We start from the raw sequence: 20,796 nt of genomic DNA on the forward strand, positions 1-20,796 counted from the left end.
TCCTTGCGATAGAAAATTACAGCTCACGTATTACAACAGCACACTTCGCGTCTGCACAACTCGATTTCGCAATAATTGAACAGCCGCACTGAGCGACACCCATTGAGCCAGAACCTCCATCAACAAAGCCCCATTCCCGCAGGTCCCCCAATGTCTCTCAAACTTGAACAAAAAAATAACTCGAAAACGAGGAGAAAAACTGAGATTCAAAAATAAAAATGATCCATACCATTAAAAACAGATTTTTTTCTTCATTATTTTATACAATTCATTATAATTCACGCATTGCGCTATTCACCACGATCTCATTTCAAAAATTTTCAATTATCGCTCACGAAAAGAAGGAAAAAAATCTCTTACAATGAATGAAATGTAAATGGACAGGCGAACACCACACACGGCCAAACCGTTCATCGTGATTAAACCATACATTATTACTCTCATATTCACTCTTTTATTATAAAAATAAAAATGTGTGCTGATGTAGGCCCTACATAGAAACAAATTGATATCGATGAGATAAATAAATTTCCACATTTGTTCGTAAAAAAAAGTTTTCACAATTTCATTGCTACCATTTGAAGATAACAGAGAAGAGTGGGGTAAAATGGGCACTCTTAACTTTCAACAATGCTTATAATTCAGGAACAAATGTATCAATTTAAGTCAGTCGGGGCTCATCACAAAGAGAAACAATTGTCCTTTCCACGAGGGGAAAAAAATTATTGACATTTCAAAAGATGTCAAGCTCCCATTTCGCCCCACTGTCCCCTAAATCAACGACGAAGTTAATAGATGATGCCCGGTGTGGTGTACATGAAGTGTGATCATGACCAAAAAAAAAAAGAAAAATAAAATTGTAAAAACTAGGGGATGAGACGCTTGATGAGGATTAAATTAATTTGCTATCGTGGCTTACGGACACACAGCGTCCACGGCCCATTGTTTCTTCTTACTGAGTGTTTTTCCACTTTAATAATTAATTTTTTTTTACCATTTTTCTCATTCTACGGATGCACGGAGGAAACTGACAGATCATTACTGAGACGCCGGGCATCATAACTCCGGACACTCGTGCACGCACACAAGAGTACAAATGAAAAAACAATAATTGTGCTCTCTAATTAATTTTTTGATTCTCAGTATGAATTTACGTATTCCTTTATCAGCTATTTGTCTCGGTAGACCCTAGGGCAATGTCTTTTATGCACGTGTGCAGCATGTGCGCGAGTATTCATTAATGTTAATCAGCTCTCTTTCTCGTTAAATCGGGGGGTTTTCCTCTCGTGTCAGACAATCTGAGATTGACACTCATCCATCCGCAAAGAAAATAAGCCGGGAATACTCAAAGTGCTTGACCGGCGGATTTTTAATTTTTTTTTTTTTTCATTTTTCGTGTTTTTTTTTTCGGTTTGTTTCAAAATTTCCAACTCTGTACGACACATTCACGTCAGGATATAGCGTTGAATAATCTGTGGGAAGAGAAAGAAGAATTATTGAGTGTGAATTGATTTGAAAATTTGATAAAGGGGTTTTTTTGCATAAGAGAGATATTTATGAAATGTATTTTGCACAAGTGGAATAAATTTGTGTAACATTTTGATGTTTTGTTTCATCACTTTGAAAAATCTGTGGCTTCTCAAGAATTGCAAATATTTTACGACTTTCCAATCACCTGTACGCAAATGTGCTAGAGTTTGTCCTGAAACAGGAATAAGTTGTTCGTCGCCGCAACAGCAACAACATTTTCCGAGGGATGCCATGCAGTATGGAGTATCTTTTTGTTAAAGTCCAGGCAGTCGACACTTATTTCGTCTTTCTTACGTTTACCACCTGTACATACCTGCACAGAACATAAATATCGAGTATTAGATATGTATATACTTGCAACGACACCAAACAATCAATATTTGACTTGGAAAGTGCAAGGAGTACAGTTAGAGAAGTGGAACGAAAATGTTGAGAAAAAACTTCACAATCACGATTTTCAATTCAATCGAAAAACTATCTGATGCATCTGATCTCTAGCAACAACAAATTAACATCATCAATGCTGACTTTATATTTATGAATTATTTAAAAAAAATAAAACATTTTTCTTTCCATCCTCAAATTTGTCAATTAAATTCCGTTAGAAAAATTTGAAAAAAATCGTGAATGTTCAACGTCATTAAAATTATATTTTGTAGAATTAATGCAATTATTGCAATTTAAAAATGATTGAACTTAAACTTTTTATTTTTTTTAGATTTTTAAAATGATTTCCAACTCTTTAATAAAATAAAATCATTGTGCAATGTCCGGAAACTTAGGGTCAAATGGGGCTCAAATGAAAGCTCTAATGTTTGAATAAAAAAGTATAAAAGAATTTCTCAGGAGAAAAAATAGTCAAACTACTTGAGATCCTTAAATAAAAGAAAGAAAAGCATAAAATTGGGTCATGAATAAAATTCCACTTACTTTACGTGGTTTCAGAAGTGTTTTTGGCTTGGCAATGTCGCGTGCTGCTTCGAGTGTTAAATCACGTTTCGTCGCACGATCAAATACACGGAAGAAATTGTTGTACGAGCCAGTCATTATCGCAGAGTCATTGCCGCTCCAGCAGCACTCGAATTTATCGAAAATACAGTCGTTCTCGTACAACGAGCACAATTTTGATCTCAAATACTCGTGAACCTTGAAAAATCACATTCGATTATTTCCCCATAATTCCGTTATTTTCACTGAATAATTTTCTCCCAAAATTGATTGAGGATTAATTTGCTTACAGGATAACACTCGATTGGTTTAGTCTCCATGTGTAAATCCCACACTTTGACACTGAGGTAGTCTCTGCTGATCATATAACGGCCGGAATTGCTTAACTTGACGTCACTTATACTAGAAATAATTTCCGAGAAGAAGCTCCTATTTGTCGGATCCTCGGGCTCCTCAAATAGTTTACTATGACGATCGCATAGTGCAGCTGATCTCATGTCGCACAATCTTATCGTACCTTTACTGCTGCTGTACACGAGTAAATTACATTCGACTGGGTGAAATTCTGCTGCCGTTATTACCTCCGTTAGTTCCTCCATATTGGTTGGTTTAATGTCTACAATATCTGTAAGTTAACAAATTGTAAATTATGAATAATATTTCTCAAATATTCCACTTTTTTTAAACATAATTTCTTTCAGCCCCATTTGACCCTCGAATAAATAATCAATGAGTTTATTATTCACACTTTGAAGGTCCCAATTTGATTCTTTACTTCGAATCGTTGGGAAAAAGTACAAGTGTAGACAATTCCCATTATTTATTTACAAGAAAGAAATTTTTAAAAAACTGTAGTTGAATAATAACAAAAGGGAATTAATGCAGAATGCTTTAAAAAATGAAACAACTTACTAAAACTCTGATCAGTGATCTCGAGGTGCCAGAGATTAATTCTAAGATCATCGGCACTGAGGTATGTCTCCTGGTCGCTATTGACACTTATACTGTTAATATGGTATGTGTGTGCATTGGCAAATATTCTCCTCGGTGACGCCTCGACCGTCAACTCCGTTGGCTTAATCGTGGGAACCTAGTTGTCACATAGAAAAAAAAACAATTAAACCCCGATGAGTGAGTCTCATTACTCATCATCACTCCAATCAATTAGAATTAAACTGTCATCTCACCCTCAAGGCAGTGATACAAGCAGGATCACGCATCACCCCACTCTCCTCCTTCGTGTTGTAACCCTCAACCTTCTTGTCTCGTTCACTGACCTTCCACAGTTTAATTGTTTTGTCATTCGTTGACAGTAAAAAGTGGGCTGGATTTTTTCTCTTCAACCATCTTATTTTATTTATTTTCTCCTCAATCTCGAGGGACTTCAGGTAATCAAATTCTGGCTCGTGGCTCTGAAATGTACTGTACACGTTGTATTCACCTCTTCGGGGTATACTATTTTTACTCTGAAATTTAGAAAATAATTGTGCATAATTATAATTATTATCTTTTTTAATTGAACATTCTTTTAAATTCGAGTAGGGGAGGTTGGGGTAAGACGGTCACTTTTGACTTTTTTTAAAATGTTAATGAGGGGTTGAAATGTTGATGAAATTTAATAATTTTTTTTTTCAATACAAAGAACAATTCTTTCCCTTTGTGACGAGTCTAAACTGAGCTCAATTGATAAATTTGTTTCTGAGTTATGAACAATTGAAAAAAAGTCGAAAGTGTCCATTTTACCCCACCCTCCCCTAATAGCCGCATTCGAATTCTCAAAAAAAATTCAAAAAAAATTTTTCCAAAAAATTTAAATATTCATAAACTTACAATCGGATCACGTTGAAAAATAACGACTCTACCGCCTTTGTCCCCGGTAGCAAGTAGATCGCCATCGTGGTTAAACTCAACACAAGAGATTATATCAGCTGCAACAGATCAATAACATTATACTGCATGACCCACCTCCGACCAATTTGCAAATCTCCCAAACAAAACAAAAAATCCATGGAGACGAGCCGAAAAACGTCTCCAGTATGTATCCCATAAATTCCCCATCCTAATCTCGCTAAAAATGTCAACAAGCGAAGGCTACACTGGCATCATTTTGGTAGTAACGATAAGATATCGCAGCATCATAGCTACACAAACGAAGCACTCTACGCAAATGCCAGTCCCAAACCCTCAATTTTAACAAAACGAAAATTGATGGTAATTGTAATTTTGCTTTTGCTTGACATTGAGATGTTTTCATTTTTTCTGTTTTATTTTTTCTTGATTTTTGTACTTCCCATTGGATTATATTTTTTCGGGAAGATGTGAAAGATTTTTTTGGGATATACTGTCAAGGGACATCTTGTCCTGGAATTTTCGTCAAGTTTAATAAAACGAAGAGTCACTGTAATTATTATTCTGTAATTATTAAACGAGATGTTTTTTTTTCTGCTTCGATTTTATTTTTTAGAGATGTCCAGGATTTTTTTTGGGAGATGAACGGATAAACAGGAAAAAGAACTCTGAGATAAGCTGCGGAATTATTCAATAAAATCGGCCAAAAACTGAAAAAAATTTCAATGCAAATCCAATAGAATCCTCTAGGAAATGTCAGAATCTTCGCAAATACCAGTTCCAGATTCTTAATTCCAATAAAAAAAAAATGTTTAAATGGAGCAGAAGCCTTACAATTTTCATTTTTCAAATAAAAAATTCCCAATAGAAACTGTTTTACAGAAAAAAAACAATAGAGTTTCATCTTCTATACTATATTTTTTCTATTGAAACATTCTCTAGAAATTCCTCGATATGAATTTCCCAAATATTTCTCCCTCCATTTTTCGTCCATTTTCATAAAAAAAATAAACAAAAAAAAATTAAAAAATTTGAGCCGAGTAATTTCCGTAGAAACAATTTCCCTAGAATAATTGTGCAGAAAAATCGTGTTCTATTGATTTTCTCAATGGAATATTTCCCTTGGACTTCTACTGAACAAAGAGCCTTCAGTTTATCTGGAATTTTTCAATAAAATTTTCCACCGAATTCTACAGATTTCCTGTTAATCTTTTCCCACATCCTCCCCAGTATTTTTTTTTTCTGAAAAACATTTCCAGGCTTTTTTCTGCAGTCGTCCGTAAGAGCAATTATCCAAAAAATCCTCGCAAATACCATTCCCAAGCCCTGAATATCCCCAAAAACTTGAAAAATGTGAGCACAAGCCTTACCATCGGTGACGTCGTCCTCGAGGGTTCCCTTCACCTGCGAGAAACACCACTGTATGTCACCATTGCCTGCAACAATGTCAAAAAACACCCATGAATGGCTCGCCCCAGTGTCCCCCCCAAAAGCCCCCCGAAGACTAAAAGCCCAAATCGATCGAAAAACCCCACTTCGCGACGATGAGCCCCTGAGAGATCGAAACAAGGCCACAGGAGTTGGACGCGTGGTAAGAATTAGGGGTTATCCACAGCCGAGTGCCCCAATTCCCCCAATAACAAAATATAATCATCAACAATGACAAGAGCCCCAAAACCCCTCCCTCAAAGAGCCCCCAAAACTCCGAAACAACATCTCTCACTCAAGAAATCACCATCACGTTTGAAAAATCCACGGCATCAATTCTGCATTCTTTGCAGAATAAAAAAAAAAACTAAACCGAGAACAATACAAAGATTGGTTATGGTTACTTGATGTCTCGCCGCAATCCATCTCGTGGATCATTGAAATATTAAGGAAATTCTCTTGGCTCCTATTTGTCACTGTGCTGTTTTCAACGTAATAGGTTTATTTTTTAGGCCGCCACCGTCACTCGGTCCTCGTCGTCGACGGACACATCTGCACCAGGCCGTGGTACGCGTGATGGCGGAGGGATGGAGGGACTGACTATTGTCGCTGGAGTTGTGCGGAGCGGAAGGGGCAGCACAAGAAAAGAAAGGCCAATGGAATACGAATATTATTGTTTAACCGAAATAAAATAAACGTTGAGACATTGCAGCTGAAATTTTCTCGAAATGCGATGCCCCGCAGAGCGCAGAATCACTAATTGAGTAATTGACGGAGAATAATTGAGAATTGGGTGGGGATGGGGAGGCTTAACCTTCGTCCACAGCCACCGGCACCAGCAAGGTGGTTGGAGATTCAGAGAAATTTACCATAACTGCACTGTTACCCCGAATTTAACAACAATACATCCGATCATCGCGTTACTACTTACCGGCCATATTTCGGCTAGTGAAAATGATAAATCGCCCAGTGTTACTTGTTTAAAAATGAGCGATCCCAGTGAAAATACGAAATTTATCTCTCCGATTTTGTTTGTTATTCAACTTTGTGAATATGCGAATGAGGGGTGAGGGGGAGGGAGAGGGGGGAGAGAGGGAGTTGACACACAGTGGTGCTATAATCCGCGGCGCGTGTCACATATTCGTTGCATTAACAATTGTTTTTTATATTTTTAACAGCCACTGTCACGCGTTCATCTATCACAACACGTAATCCTTCCACTCTGGGGTGCAGCACTGTGTATTGGTGATATTTTCGACAATTTTTTTTGCCGTAAAATTGAGGGAAATACTCGGTGAATTTTTAAAGACGAGTCTAACGCGTCTCCACTTCAATATCTCACTCGCAAGTTTTTCGTCTTTGAAAACGTCGGTTGTGACGTCATTACGTGACTCCAATTTGTATTCAAGAGCGTTGGGGTATTGAATGGAGAACGCGAGACAACGGATAAGGCGATGTTGGCAGTGGAATTTTTTTTTTATTCGAGATGGTTTTTGATTTTTTTTTCTTCGGTCTCCTTGGGGATTAATTCGAGGAATTATCAGTGGGCCGCCATTTTTGCTCGGTGTGCCGCGCCGGTTTTTCAGTTTCTCCGATGGGTACATTCGTCTCTCTTTCACTCTCTGGTTTGGTCTATATTTTCTATGTCTCCCCTTTGCACAACCCCCCCCCCCCCTGCGGCGCACGACGCATCTGAGGCGGGCGCCACTGCCGCACTTGCTTCTTCCACGAATTCTCACGATTGTGCACGAGAATCTGCGATACTTTGCGCGGGTCGGCGAGGGCTTTTCGAAGTGGACGGGAGGAACTGGTGGTGGAACTTTGGAGGGACACGTGATTTTTGAGGCAATGGACATGTGATTCGTAAGGGCCAATAGAGTGAAATTTCCTGCCGAAAGTTATCGACATTTTTACAGATCGAAGCACATTAATATACAGGAAGCGCTGATGAAGATCAATGTGCTTTGGGTTAAGGGGTACTTTCTCCTGCAATTGTTATTTTTTATTTAGCCATAAGGGTCTATGTTACGGAACTATTCACAACCACTTGATAAAAAAATTCTCATCACATGGAAGTTTCAATTAAAGAGGATATTCATCGCCTATACTTCGTTAGTTCGTTCATTCTGCCTAAAAATTACAGCAACAATTTTTTGACCGTCCATGCATTTCATGATTTTTGATGTTCTCAAGATGCCCAAGTGGTCCTCAGTGATTTCAGGGCCTTTGAAATTACCGGAGAATTTCTCAAAGTCTAAATTATTTTCACGTAATTCTTCCAGGGCTGAAATATTTTTCAGTTTTTCTGTTTCTCCTCTGCTCTCGAGTCGTTCCGTATCTTGGATGTCTCCCCTTTGCCCAGACGCCCCTGTTTCCTCCACGAATCAAGAGTTTTCCGAAGTTGATGGAGTGATTTGGTGTCACAACTTTCGAGAGGTTCGCTGGTTAATCAAATGCACGCAGCCTTCCAAATATTTAGGCATAAGGGTCTATGTTACGGAACTATTCACAACCACTTGATAAAAAAATTCTCATCACATGGAAGTTTCAATTAAAGAGGATATTCATCGCCTATACTTCGTTAGTTCGTTCATTCTGCCTAAAAATTACAGCAACAATTTTTTGACCGTCCATGCATTTCATGATTTTTGATGTTCTCAAGATGCCCAAGTGGTCCTCAGTGATTTCAGGGCCTTTGAAATTACCGGAGAATTTCTCAAAGTCTAAATTATTTTCACATAATTCTTCCAGGGCTGAAATATTTTTCAGTTTTTCTGTTTCTCCTCTGCTCTCGAGGCGTTCCGTATCTTGGATGTCTCCCCTTTGCCCAGACGCCCCTGTTTCCTCCACGAATCAAGAGTTTTCCGAAGTCGATGGAGTGATTTGGTGTCACAACTTTCGAGAGGTTCGCTGGTTAATCAAATGCATGCAGCCTTCCAGATATTTAGCCATAAGGGTCTATGTTACGAAACTATTCACAACCACTCAATAAAAAATTCCCATCACAACGGAGTGTCAATCAAAGAAGATATTAATTGCCTACCCTTCGCTCTACCTCCTAATCTGTTCATTTTACCTAAAAGTTCATTAAGCTTATCACGCAATTCCTCGAGAGACGAGAACAATGGTCCATGATCACGCAGTTGTCGTTTAGTTAGTCTCAAGCTGAGGCTCCTCGAGCCTGCGGTGACTGGTGGTGAAGGTGAACTGTCTCTGCTCATCTTCAAAATAAAAAAAGCCGTCGAGAAGGGAAATGATGAAAAATCGTCGGACACGAGAATCAGCGAGTGTTCTGGACCGAGTGCCTGAACCAATGAGAATATATTCTCTTTAATCACTCGACAATGGACTGAAACGAGGCCTTACTCCGCTGGTACACATAACCCCCATCAGGGGCATTATAAAAATGCTGTTGAGGGGGGAATAGGGGGATAGTGGCAGTGCCGAAAGTACGAAGGAGATGGACAGCGCGAGGTGAGGGAGACAGCGAGATGATACGTCGGTGGCTGTATATTCGTCCCGGGCGCATTAGAGGATGCTCGCTAATCGACTCGCCTTTCGTCGTATTAACGAAGATGCCGTGGCGCAATTCAATTTCAATTTATATTACTCACTTCAGATTTTTCTCTCAACATCTGCCGCGATCGTGACTGCCACCTTGAAACGCAGGGACGAAGCTCAACCCTAGATTGGTCGCCCTATGAGGGAAACCCCCCGCGCGTCGCTTTTATTTAATTACAATTGACTGACTAACCGGAAAAATTAAAAAAAAATGACGCTGTCAGTTGAAGTGTCTAAAAAATTATCCTAGTTTTTAGAAGAAGATATTCCCCTAAATTCCTAAAGAAAGCAAATTATGTCGGACAGATGAATTTTTTTTCTCATGTTAAGATTTAATTTACGATTTCGAGAAAAAAAAGTTGAATGAAAAAATTGATTCCGCGTTCACAGGTAATTTTGAACTTTTAATGAATAGGGAATGGGGGCGTGGAAGCGAAATAGCTGTTAGATAATCCAAGAACTCGATTTGAATCGAGGAAAAGATGTGTTCCATGTATTTGAAAGTAGGAAATTTGAAATACAAATTTTCATGGATTTTTCATTCCCAAGTTTTTGTGTGAAAAGAAAAAATAAAAAATCGGCGGGGATTCCCTCATTATGCGACCACTCAGGAGTTAGGGGAGGGTAGGGTAAAATGGACACTTTAGACTTTTTTAAAATTATTCATAACTCAGAAACAAATGCATCAATAGAGCTCAGTTGAGGCTCATCACAAAGGGAAAGAATTGCTCTTTGTACTGAAAAAAAAAATATCAAATTTCATCACCATTTCAACCTGTCATTAACATTTTTAAAAAAGTCAAAAGTGTCCATTTTACCCCAACCTCCCCTAAATGAAATTGCCCATTGGGTGAAGTCTAAATAGCACGGTGAGGAATACCCGCAAAGATGACCAATCGCAGGGTCGCGTTTGGTGGCCAGACTAGAGTTAATTGTTTACATGGGGCACCGGGAGTTCGCTATTACAACGATGCACGAGTGGAGTGAATAAAAATACGATCACATGTATTCGTATCCAAAACGTTTGGAACGATTAATTTCAAAAGTGAAATGAGGAAATAATTTGAGTTAATATCTAGTTGAGTTTTGGTGAATATCTTTGGAATTAATAGAGATAGCGAAATATTCCTCTGAACATTTTTTGTAGCTTTTTTTACGCCCTACAAAAAAGCTCTTAACCAACATTCCGCTATCTCCCTTATTTCCGAAGATATTCCCAAAAAACTGACGCCCGATAACCTGAATTACAAAAACTAGGGTGAAATGTAATTTCTTCAATTGCGCATAACTCGAGATCGGCAGAGTGAAATCCCCTCAGTGGCACCCCATTTTGAAGCTATTTCCCAAAGCTTCAAGTGCCCCCATAATCCACGCAAATCGCATCGTTTGATCACGAGACACTCGTCACGTTGCCCTTCACTCACCTCCCTTTTCCCACAGTTTCATTATTTACCCTTCGTCAATTACAACACGAAACCGAAATAACCTCAGGATACTCACAGTACCAATTAGCCTCCGCCTCGTAATCATAACCCTGCACAATTTCATTCTGCTGTAATCTCGCGGCTTTACCACCGGTCCCGATGTTCCTGTTGAGATTTGACATTGGTTTTCTCTGCCTCACACGACTTCGCGTTGTACTCATTGTTCAACATTCGTGGACACAACGAGAAAAAAAAACAACAAACAACCTCTCTACACCTTGTTCCCGGTGCACGTATCGTGCAGGCACCTCCAACCGTAATCTATTTACCGACGAGTTCTGTAGGTCTCGGGGAAATAACGGTCGTTCCGATGGAACGGGATGAGAGAATTATTTACGTTTGCACATTCACCCAGCGACGCACACACACTGGCCATTGGTCACTCGGTTAAGAATTCAATTTGATCATTTCGGGTACACAAAAGTTCCATTTCACTCTGCCCTTCCCCTCCCCCGTCCTTTTTTCGGAATAAACGAGTGTTTACCACGTGCTTTTGGGGAATTCCCTGAAGGTGGCTGACAACTGTTTACTTAGACGACTTACTTCATACTGGATCAGACTGTTTGAATTTTTTTAGGGAGGGGGGGGCAGAGGCGGTCGCGAATGAATGCCCCCCTTTGCGGCGGAGGGCGGAGGGGAGATGGAAAAATGCCCCAACGCTTTTGTTTCAATTTTTTTCTGACGCAGAGGGAGCGTGAAAGGAGTTGACCGATGTGTGTACTTCTCTCGATGGGTCGTAAATGATTCACGTGCATCTGTATGCACTCTTGCAGGCCAGTCGTTTTCAGACGTCAAAAGCTAACGCAAATTGTCTTGGTCAACTTGTTGAAAATTTTCGAAGCGAGAGGACAATTGCGATGGGTTTCCTCTGGGCTTTGGAGCTTATTTTTGGTCGGGGTTCAGGGGTTTTTCGTGTCAGGTGCGACGGACGAGGGGAATGTATCGCGGAGGTATTTTTTATTTGGAGAAATGAGGAATAGGCGCGGAATTGGGGGAACGTGAGACAGATATTTCAGGGGTTTTGAAAGTGAAAATGAAAATATTTCTATGGAATTTTCGTGAAATTATTTTGGTGAATAAAATAATTCTATGGGATCAAATTTTGGGGAGTGAAAATGAGAATAAAAAATGAGAAAATTGAATGGAAGAATTGGACACGTAATTTTAAAATTTCTGTTTTGAGAGAGAATGGAAAATTGAGAAAATTAGCGCCTGATAACTTCGAGAAAAATTCAGAAATACATGCCTTTCATGCATTAATAAAAAAATCATATAAACCAAATTTTGCGAATGCCAAATGAAGGTAGAGAAATTTCTGTTAAAATTTTCCCATATAAATTGATAATCTCGCGAAAGGTCAAAGGCGTGGGATTTTATATCCCACTTCGGCATTTATTTCTCATTTCGGGGAATACTTGTTTTAGGTTGACAACTTCAATTTGCTGAAGCCAGTATTATCCGGCGGAAATCCTCTGGAGTCAGTAATTGGGCAATAATCTCGATTTTTCATAATTTTTTTAAAATAAAAAAATGTCGTTTTAAATGCTTCATCGAATTTCCATAATTTTCTCCAATAAAATAATTGGATGCAGTCCAAATTTTTCGAATGTAACAAAAAAGAATTTCCACGGTGAAAATGGGATTTTTCTCAGTGAGAAAAAAAATTATTCCAACTAAATATTTATTTACTTGAGAGAAGCATCAATTTTTTCATTCTCAGGCAAGTCTGACTATTAATAATCATATTGGTCCAGAGGATGACTATGTTGCACATGACCTTGGACGAACTCCTCCAATAATTATTCAATTTTCCTAAATTTCTCATTTTCTAGAGGGAAAAATTTCGATTAATTTTTTAAAGTTTATAATTATTGAGGGAGTTCACTCAAGGTCATAACCAACATGATCATCTTCTAGGACAATATAATTCTCATAATTGAAACCTAATGAGAATTGTCTGAGAATAACTCAACTACAGAAATGCGACATTGAAAAAATAAATACTTCTCTTAAGTAAATAGATATTCGGCAAAAAAAAATGTCTCAGTGCTGCTATTTCGTCCAGCCTTTAATTTCCAGAAGAATTGTCGTGTGGCGGAAAGGATACTGGAGTCTATTGTGAAAATGATCTCGATTTCTCACGATGAAAAAAAATTTTCACTGAATTTTCGCAATTCTCTCTAATAAAATAATTTAAAACTAACGTAAAAAATGAATTTCCACAGTTGAAATTTTCCCATAGAAATTAATAATCTCTGGAAAGGTCAAAGGTGAGGGATTCTGATTTCCACTTGGCCGTTTATGCCGCATTTCAGACGATAGTTCTGTTATTTCGTCTGGCCTTTAATTTCCAGAAGACAATTGTTGTGCCGCGGAAGGGATACTGGAGTCTGTAATGCGGAATATGCTAGACGGGTTGAACCACATACCCACTATGGTAAATGGTAATGCCAAGCCACGTTAATCCTCGGCGCGTATGAATTCCATTCCACCTACCTAATATCCATCTCTCTATCGTTCATGCGGAATTAACAGTGCAAGGTCAATGTAAAATTTACGTTTGTAATTGACGGAAGGAAGGGGTAATTCAGCCTCATGAGGATTATCCTGATCGTTGCGGATAATGAGGTGTTTCGAAAAAATTGCTTTCGGTTCTTTCGATTGAATAGCAAATTAATTGAATTTATTATGCAGACCTTTTGTCTAAAACGATATGGGAACTGCAAAAAATGGAGAAATCGTCTTGCGCTCATTAAACGCAGGAAAAAATTTCATAGGAAAACCTAGTGAATTCGATAGAAAATTCTGTGAGATTTTTATTCGACTTCTATTGAAAATTCTATTGGTTTTTGGGTATTGAAGAATTCCGCAGACTTACTGCGCTTTTTTTTATTAGAAAATGTACAATAGAAACAGTTTTACTGAAAAAATCTGTAGAATTTCATCTTTCTATCCAATTTTTTCTGTTGAGACATTTTCTATAGGAATTTCTTCTCACGAACTTCTCAGGGTTTTTCCGCTCTATTTTTCCTCATCTTCATTTGAAAAACCAAACGAGAAGCTTGGAAAACTTGAACCGACGAATTTCTACAGAAAATTATCTCAATAAAATGAATTACATAGAAAAATCGAATGCAGTAAATCGAATTCGAAAGTTCAATAGAAATCCAATTGAATGTTCTGGCGAATTCACTAGATTTTTCAGTGATGTCTCGTGCGTGTAGCGGATACTTCAGAGCTGTTGTCATGTGAGTGCCCTCAAATGCGCGAATAACTTGACTAATGCATTAATTCGAAACATCACTTACCAGCCCTCTTGTTGACAGCAGTATTAATCATGGAGCCGAGCTTTGTGAGGCTGGATTGCCTCATGATACCAGAGGGGCTCTTCATCTGTTTGATGCCGAGTATCGTTGGGGTTGATGAGGCAGGTGATGTCCCAGTCCAACAATTTGTACCTTGATGATTCGTGTTGCAACAGGGGGTCGTCCGCTGATGCGGCGGCGCCCCCCATAGACCGACAACTCCTGCGTGACGCGTCTTGATGTTTTATCCTTGCCGATTTATTATCTTACTCTTATTTTCATCTGCATCTGGGTGATTCGATTATCTGTTGAGGGGAAAGGGCACATCATTATTCACTGGGAATTCGTTTTTTTTCCAATGCCGGCTTTGTTCCTCTGGGATCTCAATTAAATTGCGTGAAAATAACTAAAAAATCACTGAAATGCGGAAAAAACTTTGCGTCATATGACTTTATATGAATTCTCAGTCAAAACGGGAAGAAAAAATGAGGGGATAAATAATTTAAAGAAATGATCGAAGAGGTGGGAGACAGGTGTTCGCGCCGCCATCTTGCTTGGATACAGCCTCCATCTGCCGCCAGGGGCTTCAAAGATGGCGGCGCCCCCACCTCGGGTTTTTAAACATTTCTTAGAACTATTTATCCCCTTCAGATCACCCTCAACTGGTTTCATCCGGTTTCTATAAAAGGAAAAAATTTTTCAAGTCATCTTTCAGATTTTTCCAGCCTCTTTTGGCTGAGAATTCATCGCTCAAAGTTTTTCCCCGGATTTCAGTATTTTTTTTTCTCCCGAGACCTTCCAAAAATGTTATTCCAATTATTTTGAAAGATATTTTCATGTTTTCTGTAAACATCCATTTCGTCAAAAATGATAGAAATTTTTTTTCAATATTTTAGAGAATATTTTGGCTTTTTTTCTTTCCGGAAAATTGAGTATTTATAACTATTCATGAGAAAAATCGTTGTCTTTAGCAAAAAGTAAACTTTCTATTCTTGTACATTTAATACATTAGAATATGAGAATAGCAATTACGATAAGGGGTAATTAAATGAGGAAAGTCACCTCAGTGAGACAATTCATTCTCCCTTTCCCATAAAAAACCACACACACACACTTCTTCGGACGGCATGTGAAGCTTTGAATGTACCGCATGTAACCGCAGGAAATGAATCCATACACGCGCCGATCGAAATTGATTAATTAAGGCTTCAATAGCAAATGAAGAGATCGAGTTGCAGGGGAATTATTGACCAGCTAATCAACGTCAATTATCAAGTGCGGCATTAACGACTCGTTGAATCAGATAAATCATACGCGAGGGAGAATTCTCCGCTGGGTGATGCATTATTTTTATTGAAAACTAATTCTCGGGAATGTCAATAGAAGAAGACTCGCAAGTTTATAAATGCGTAATAAGATTAATACTCGGCTGCACCTGTGGACGTCAACAACTATCGTAAATCTCCTCGGAACAATCGAAGTCTGGTCTGTAGAAAAGTTTCACAGCTGTTTCGTGTATTAATGTTTTTTCTGCTTCGAGGTATTTATTGGAGGGAAATTGAATTTTCTCTCGGGAACGCGAGGAATTGATCCTTTTGAACATTGATTGTTGAAATTTTTTGGTTAAAATTTTCGGTACATTTGTTGACAATTTTTATTGCATTATCATTTCTCATTATAATGCCTAGAGAATTTCAAGGGATTTCGATAATTCAACATTCAACATTTCATGGGAAATGGAAGCTGTCAACATTAAATAATATGTTAGCCATCAAAATGAATGAAAAACGTGAATTGAGAAATAAATAAATCCGAATGAATGACAAAATAAAAAAGTTCATGGAGACATGAATTTTTTTCCACGTCATTCTCCGATTTCAACAAATAACACTCAATCTCGATTAAATCAATGAATTTTAGACGTGATCCAATTCGAGTGAATTTCTCTCTTTTCGCAATAAAAAAACTTGGAAATTAATTCCCCCACTTGGCAGTCCCCAAACTACTATTCCCACTCCCATTCGAAACTCTAATTCCCGCCGAACGAACGTCCATTTTCCCTCATTTTTAGCATCTTTTTTTCTCTCGCATCGATCCATCAAAAACCAGTTGAATTCAGATTCAATAGAGGCCATTAACAACAATAGCCGCACACCCCGCGACTCAATCCCTTTGTTTTTCTTTTTCTCCGCTCCTTTCCTCACGTCACCACCCACACTGGCTCTGAGAAAAACGGCTTTTGAGATGGACGCCTTTACTTCTATCAAGAAACTCCTGCACTGAGAGAAATATCGTCATAATATCACAAAACTAATCTCTTGCGCCAAATATCTCATCTCTTGGGGGTAAATTTCTTGGGATAAGAATTCCGGATGATGCGTCATACAATGTCAGATGTCGGTGATCTGTTCATGACTTGAACATGAGCATTTCATGATAAAGTGAGAATTTCTTGCCACAAGAAATCGGTGTGCGATGTTTTTCGCTCAAAAAATGTTTTTGGTGATGTTACCCTGATACACGAATGAAAAAAACGTATAGAAATTTTTAATACAGATTGCGTATAGAATTTCTCTAGGATTTTCGTATGATATTTCTATATGGATATTTTTTATACAAATTATTTCTATACGATTTCTACAGGTTTGATCCTATATGATCCCCTGCCACATGTATAGAAACATTTCGTATGAAGTTGTGACATTTCTCTAGCGTTTAGACATCTTTAGTATGAAAACAAAAATTGATGTAAAAATTTATTTATAGAAATAATTCGTACAAAAAATTTCTATACGATTTTTTCATACGTGTAGAAGCTAAGACGTACTTCGCAAAAACTTTTGTTTCCTCAGCGCGGGTCTGGGTTACTGGCCGAAAAATAGCTTGTCCTTGTGTTGTAGTTCCTTGCACGGCTTCCTTCGCCAAGGCTCCAACGAGCTTGTCTTCACTCCTCTACGCGCTGTGTAGTGCGGGTTTCACAATTGAGGGCCTCGAACCAGTACAACTGTTTTCTATCGCGAATACATCGGATAATTAGGTCGTACCCAGCCGACTTGGCGAAGATTAAGCACATCCCCCGTGCCCTCCGCTATCTGCCCATCATTTTCACCCCCGGCAGCTGTCGATTATGACGGCAACCACTTTTTTTTATATAAATTCTCCACTTTTATGTAAACTTTTACGTAACATTATTTTTCGACGCATGAAAGGATTCCTCGGTTCAGTCATTCCTCTCGTTTCAAGAATATTCTCTCCTATTTTCAGTCTGTTTTTGACGTAAGCCTTCCGAGAGAAAAAAAATTGCGGCATAAGCGATTGAACGTGTGCTGTCGTAATGCAAAATCACTCGTACAGTACTTGCTAATTTCTGGTCGAAGAATTTTTATGGATAAATTTGGATTAGTGGTGGCCTCAGCGTAACTGCTGTTATTTTTATTGCTTGTACATGTTAAAATTTACGCAATGGTAGGCTGATTATTGCCGTTTGACATATTGTTAAACCTCGGCTTCGGAAAAACAAGACGAGTGGAGTACAAATGCTTAAACTTTAACTTGGCCATTTCAATCACGTAGGTTACCTCGACTGGAGACTGATTGCAGGATGGAAGGAGGGCCTATGAACACGTTCGAATTCGTAAATTATCAGTTGGGGGAGCTGCACTTGACCTCTAGGTTTTTGTTTCACTTTTTGGCTTTAGTAATTGGACTGTACCTGATTATTGGTTTTTTTATTTATTCATTTTTCGTTTTTTGTCTAGTTATTAATTTTTTCATTCGACTGATTAATTGAGGATAAAAATCTAAATTAATGCAGAAGTGGAGATTGATGACTCGGATATATTTGTGTTTGAGAGAAGTTTAGGTGAAGTTACATTTGATTTGCGGATTAACATCTTTTGCTTGATTAAATTAATTCTAATGAATGAATGAATGAATTGATTAATTAATTTGAAATTTGTTGCATTAAAAATCCTAAAAATGGCTTTTTCAAAGATTAATTTCATCCAACCAATTAACATTTGACATTTGTTGCATTCAAAAAACTTTAGAAATCCAATTTCAGAAATTTATTCCACCGGAAATTAACAGAATTTATTTAGAATTATTTTATTATTTCATTTTTTCTCTTGGAAACACGTAATTATTCGACAATAAAAACATTTTCTAATGCGTCAAACACCAGTGATATGAAGAATTTTCATATTTCGTTAAATTAATGTAGATAAAATTGTATTTTCAAAGAAAAAAAAATTCCGTAAATTAACGATTTCCTCTAACGAAATATTTGAAGAGTCGTTAGTAATGCAGCATTTGTTGCACCGAAGGTCTCTTCTCGTCGAAAAATCTTCACCTTTGACCTTTCATCTCCGCGAAAATCCTCAAAACCCCTGGACCATCCTCTTTAATGTTAACGTCAGACTCCAGTTGACCCCAGAAATACTCACGAGGGGCTGGAGTACTCTACCCTCCTTTTTTTACTCGTCACCATGGGGCATTTACGTTTCAACCTCAAACGTAATTACGGTGTCCCTTGTGTTGAACCCAAGTTCAACAGTTACGATCGCCAGGACACTCCCCAGCCACTCGTGTTGTCTCCAGTAGACCGAGCAATTTGGGGGATGATGAATCGTTAGTGACAGAGTCACGCTCCTTGCCATTTTTATACCTCCAAAGCCCTCTCGCCATCCCAATAAAAGTTGAAATGCTCCAAAAAAAAGTTAATCCCGATTAAATCTCGCTATTCCCTGTATTCGCATGTTCGGTCGCTTTAAATCATATCGATATAAATTTTAAAAACAACGATTTTTCCGATGATAAATTCGGAGAAAAAGTAACGAAAAATTGCGAGAAAAAATAACTCATAAATTTTTTGCAAAATTGAACATGCACTAGAATCAAGAGGAATTGAACATTTTTTTTTATTTAAAAAATTGAAAAATTCAATTTCCTAAAAATTATTTTATTCACTAGTTTCAGGACTTTTCTAGAGAATTATTCTGGCCCCTAGAATTTATTACTCTGCATTTACTCGAGCTTAAACATTATTTTCAGGTGTATTACGTTTAATTCGATTGAATGAATTGGAATCAATTGGAATTGAATTTTTTTTTTGCGTTAAAAAAACAGGGATTTTCGAATTGTGTGACTTTTATCAACTGAGAAAATCTTAATAAATAAATTTCGAATGAAGACAGAGTTAACGAAATATTTCAAGAAAAAACAAATCATAAATTTCACTCAAATTCAAACATTACTCCAAGTTATATTACGTTTAATATATTTGAATAAATTAAAATCAAGTGAAATAAAAAATTGTTCGTATTAAAAAAACGCAAAAAAATCAGTTTCCAAAAACTAATTCCATTGAAGGGGTTTCCGAATTGCCTTGAGCCCCAGAACTTATTATTTCCTCAACTATAATCACTTGAAAATATTTGATTAATCGACAGAAATATTTCCTCAGGTGTCAAATACCAGTGATTGAACAGCGATCATTTTCAAAAGGTCTCAACAACCCACAAATTTCGCTGTCAATTTTCCAATTTTCCAAAAATTACACTTAAAAAAGCGAATTAATCCTTCAAGTGCCCCCATTTCCGGAACAAAAATTCTTGAAATAAAATTTCTCTCCCCCGATCCCCCCCCCTCTATTTTCCGTGCAATGTTTTCTCAGAATAAAAATAAAGAACAAGCGCCCAATAAAAACGCATATTTGCAAAATAATGGGAAACTCCATCGGCAAATGTTGCAATTCTCGTCGAGTTTCTCCTCGAGTGCCAGAGCACTCATCAACGTCGCATGCACGAGAAAAAAGAGGATGCACCAAGGGGACGGGCCCGGAAAGTCCCCAGCGTCCCCGAAATCAGCTGATGTGCAATAAACAAAGCGAACAATCCCCTCCCCCAATTGTTGCCAAACAACGGATAAACACAACGAAACCGGTGACAATTTAATTTTGACTACTGCCCAATTCTCAATAAATATCTCGGAATCTAAGCTAGATAGCGAAATTTTCGTAATGACATTTGTTGTAGCTCTCAATCGGCTCTACAAAAAAGGTGATAACAAAAATTCCGCTATCTCCCTTAGATTCGGAGATATTCCTCAAAAACTCAACCGGGAGATGAGTCGACTTAAACCGTTTCACCACTTCGATACTCAATTACCTGATTGACATTCCCCAGAGCTGGAAACCCCCCCGAAGATGATGTTTGCTACTCACCAGACGATGTCCAGGAAGCGAGTCCCCTGTGACGACCGAGGATACCCCGAAATAGTCGAGACTCGAGGGAGCAAAATTGTTTGATGTTTTCGCTGGTCAGACAGACAAGTCAATCAATCACTCTTCCCACTGGATCACTTGTACCACAAAATTCACTTGCGCACATGAGAATTCGGACGTAATCGTGTAAATAAGGCGAAACAACTGGGGAGCAAACTCGCCGGGGTCGTTCAGCCTGACGGCGAGAAACAAAAAAGAAATACTCCAGAATGTTTAACGGTGAATTTGAAGTTTACGGGGTCCCATGGGCTGTTGCCGCGGCCATTGGCGATGCCGACGGCCGGAGGGTGTCCTCGAGGGTTGTTACACTGGGTAGTCACCCCCGGACGATTGGTTATCAATTTTTTTTCTCAGTGGAAACGGCGATTGTGCCTGGAACACGGGCGACAGTGAAATGTGTCAGGCACAC

General features: G+C 38.3%; 1 protein-coding gene across 4 annotated transcripts; it reads right to left on the bottom strand.

The window, feature by feature from the left end:
• Nucleotides 1–226: 226 nt before the first annotated feature.
• LOC107043918 (protein phosphatase PP2A 55 kDa regulatory subunit) lies at nt 227–20,781 on the bottom strand. Of its 4 annotated transcripts, XM_015265612.1 has the most exons (10): nt 20,328–20,781; nt 14,108–14,409; nt 5,697–5,762; nt 4,309–4,406; nt 3,666–3,944; nt 3,391–3,568; nt 2,769–3,103; nt 2,461–2,676; nt 1,676–1,843; nt 227–1,472 (listed from the first exon to the last, which is right to left on the bottom strand). In XM_015265612.1, exons 2-9 carry the CDS (start codon nt 14,190–14,192, stop codon nt 1,691–1,693), a joined length of 1,410 nt encoding a protein of 469 aa, XP_015121098.1. In that variant the 5' UTR covers nt 14,193–14,409; nt 20,328–20,781; the 3' UTR covers nt 227–1,472; nt 1,676–1,690. The 4 variants fall into 4 exon arrangements, with proteins under 4 accessions (XP_015121098.1, XP_015121097.1, XP_015121100.1 ...); XM_015265611.1 differs by lacking the exons at nt 14,108–14,409; nt 20,328–20,781 and adding an exon at nt 10,816–11,290; XM_015265614.2 differs by lacking the exons at nt 14,108–14,409; nt 20,328–20,781 and adding an exon at nt 6,686–7,357.
• Between the last annotated feature and the right edge of the window lie 15 nt (nt 20,782–20,796).

The sequence above is a fragment of the Diachasma alloeum genome, unplaced genomic scaffold (assembly GCF_001412515.2).
Source record: "Diachasma alloeum isolate Michigan unplaced genomic scaffold, Dall2.0 Dall_scaffold_00648, whole genome shotgun sequence".
NCBI classification, from domain to species: domain Eukaryota; kingdom Metazoa; phylum Arthropoda; class Insecta; order Hymenoptera; family Braconidae; genus Diachasma; species Diachasma alloeum.